The 3,243-nt window shown below is 38.6% G+C and overlaps 1 protein-coding gene across 1 annotated transcript; it reads left to right on the top strand.

Moving 5' to 3' along the window:
• Positions 1 to 291: 291 nt before the first annotated feature.
• Positions 292 to 1,844, top strand: LOC149473158 (chemerin-like receptor 1). Its single transcript, XM_089684305.1, has one exon. It carries the CDS (start codon positions 332 to 334, stop codon positions 1,403 to 1,405), a length of 1,074 nt encoding a protein of 357 aa, XP_089540431.1. The 5' UTR covers positions 292 to 331; the 3' UTR covers positions 1,406 to 1,844.
• The last annotated feature ends 1,399 nt before the right edge of the window (positions 1,845 to 3,243 follow it).

Genomic DNA, 3,243 nt, shown 5'->3' with positions numbered 1-3,243 from the left:
TTTTAAGTATGTTTTTATCTTTTACCTTTATTAAAGTGCCTTCAATAATGCACTAGGCATTTGCACCCTTTATCACACAGTAACGATCTGAAGAGGGCTGAAACAAAGTCAATATACAGTCCGGGTTGCACAGTAGCCAGTAATGTTTGAGGAATATATGGCCAGGTTCTCTATGGTATTCTAGCACCAAGGTGTCAAGTTAGAATAATTTGGGTTGAGGTGGGTTGAAGGGAGAGATGGTAAAAAATGTTTTTTTCCAGGAGTGGGGCTTTAAATTGTTATCTGCTAGAATGTCATAATTGTCTGTCTTTTTGTCTTTCAGATTCTAGCAATGGATGAGCTGCATGAAAAGCTTTGTACCCTATTCTGGGATATCTTCAATGATCCTGAGTTTGAAGCCCTCTCTCCTAGTCCAGTTAACCCAACTGCTATCCAGTATGCCAGCTTCCTGCTGTCTATACTCACCTGTTTAATCGGAATATTGGGCAATGCTACCGTGATTGCTGTTACCTTGTCTTTAATGAAAAATTCCAAATCCAAAATATGGTTCTTGAACTTGGCGGTTGCTGATTTCACTTTTAACCTCTTCTTGCCATTCAACGCAGTTTCGGTACTAAAGGCACACTGGTCCTATGGAATGTTTATGTGTAAATGCTATCATTTCTTTACCTTTGTGAACATGTACGCCAGCATTTACATCCTCATTGCACTCAACATCGATCGTGCTTTGAGCGTCGCCAAACCAATATGGCACATGAAGTTCCTTTCCAAGAAGATTTGTTACTCTGTCTGCACCCTCGTTTGGCTAACAGCAACTGTGTCCAGCATTCCTGCCTTTGTTTACAGTGATGTATATGATCATGGTGAAAGCATACAATGCACGCTACTCTCCGATGACCTCAGCAATTTTGCTTATATCCATAGTGACTTGAATGTCAATGGTACAGAAATGATGAAGAGTATGCAACGGGAAGAATGTCAAGAAAATATGGGAGGTGAAGGCCATGACAATATATGGAATAACATGTCTTCCTTAACAACTGGTCTTTTAATTTCTCTGTTTGTCATTGGCTATTTCATCCCACTCTGCGTTATCCTTCTCACCAATCTAGTCATTGCTATTACGGTAAAAAATTCTCAGTCGGGACCATCTTCCAGACTGTTCAGAGTGGTCATTGTGACGATCATGGCGTTCTTCTGTTCACGGACACCGCTGGTCTTAGGGCAGATCATTTTCTTGGCTTCTGCTTATTCTGCAAAGTTTACGCTGATGTACAAAACTATTATGTATTTTCCGCTTCTCTCCAGCATAGCGGCTACCAACAGCTGCCTAAATCCAATTATCTATGTGCTGATTGGGAATCAAGTAAGAAAGCAAATTTGTAACATGCTGAAAAAATTGTGATAAAGTGAAGGTGGATTTAGGTCAGTCAAAAACATTTTCAGTACGTTTCTTTTAATGCTTCAAAGATATTGTATAAATATGGGGTTATACTGCATTCTACATGTATTTACTTAAAAAAATTGTGCTAGGAAGAACCTAAAGTCTATATAAATGTTAACCATAAGCTTTTCCTATCTGGTTTCATATAGTCTGTTAAATATACCTTTGAATGTCTTTTGTTGTACCTGTTTTATAAGTGCAAAAAAACCCCAAAACCTCTCCATCCTGCTGGAAATCCAGAAAGCACCTAAATTCCTCTGTCCCTACACTTAACCTCTTCCATCCCGGGCACTTTTACCCCCTTCCTGCCCAGGCCATTTTTCAGGTTTCAGCGCTCTCACACTTTAAATGACAATTGCGCGGTCATACAACATTGTACCCAAACTAAAATTTTATCATTTTTTTCACACAACTAGAGCTTTCTTTTGGTGGTATTTAATCACCACTGGGGTTTTTTTTTTTTTGCTAAATTAACAAAAAAAGACCAAAAATTTTGAAAAAAAAAACACGTTTTTCTTTGTTTCTGTTATAAAAGTTTGCAAATATATAATTGTTCTTCATAAATTTAGGCCAAAATGTATTCTGCTACATGTCTTTGGTGAAAATACCCCAAATTAGGTTGTATTTTTTAGTTTTTAGGAAAGTTATAGAGTTCACAAACTATGGGATATATCTGAATATTGATCAGTCCTGAAGTACTGACAGCCAATCTAATTTCTTGAGGTCCAAGAATGTCAGAACAGTACAGATATCCCCCAAATGACCCCTTTTTGCAAAGTAGACAGTCCGACGTACTTCATAAGAAGCATAGAGAATTTTTTGAAGTTGTATTTTTTTTGTCATAATTTTTCAGAAAATGAAAAAATTAAAAAAATAATTTTAACAATTTGTTTTTACATACTGTCACCAGTGCAGTACAGCATCATCATATAACTGGCATGGCGGTGATCAGGGACACTGACTGGTGACAGTATGAAAAAAAATATATATAATTTTTTTTTTTTTATTAAATTTTTTTCTTTTTTTTAAGATTTTTTTTTCATATTCCACTATGACCAAAGTAGTACAATGTTACCATAGTAACATTGTACTACTTTGGGGAAGTGATCAGTATTTTTTTTTTTTTTTACACAATTTGCTTATAGCAAAGAATTACTTTGCTATAAGCAAGCATTTACCTGAATGACATCGATTCATTTAGGGTTTTTTTTTTTTTTGTGCTTAGCTGTGATTTGGCCATGGCTAATCACATGACACAGTTGGGCTGTGATTGGCCCAGCTTGTGCATGTGATCGCTGTGACCATTCACAGCTAGACACACTAGTATACAATGGATGGCATGAATGAAGCCATCCATTGTATACAACTGTCATGTGACCTGCTGTGATTGGTCACAGCAGATCACATGGTACCGGCAACGGGGCCGGTACTCAGATCTGTCTTCGGCCATGTCTGAGGTACACAGCTGGTGACAGATCGCGCCGCTGCACGGCTCTGTAGGCATGCAAACTGCGCATGCCCGGGAGGACACCATATGGCATCCACCCGGAACGCTGAGGGATTTTGCCAGCCGCCAAACGGCCATTGGTCAGGCAGCAAGAGGTTAAAACCCAAGCAACGCTATCAGCCATGTTCAGTTCACCTCTAAGCCACAGGACACCTCCTGCTACGTTAGTGACCCTCCATAGATACAGTGCAATCAGTAAGCATTGTCTCCCTAGGACAGGAAATACTGTATGTTACTAGCATCACTAGGCACAAAAAAGCCTGAAAAAAAGTAATAATGCAGCTACTACATT

This window comes from Staurois parvus, unplaced genomic scaffold, assembly GCF_062004578.1.
Source record: "Staurois parvus isolate SC_StPar_1 unplaced genomic scaffold, SC_StPar_1.0 ptg000018l, whole genome shotgun sequence".
In the NCBI taxonomy this organism is placed as follows: domain Eukaryota; kingdom Metazoa; phylum Chordata; class Amphibia; order Anura; family Ranidae; genus Staurois; species Staurois parvus.
The sequence above is the reverse complement of the archived record's forward strand: the minus strand, read 5'-3'. Positions and strand labels throughout refer to the sequence as shown.

What these genes read in the sequence shown, in the direction of transcription:
- LOC149473158 (XM_089684305.1), top strand. Translation starts at nt 332, where the DNA reads ATGGATGAGCTGCATGAAAAGCTTTGTACCCTATTCTGGGATATCTTC.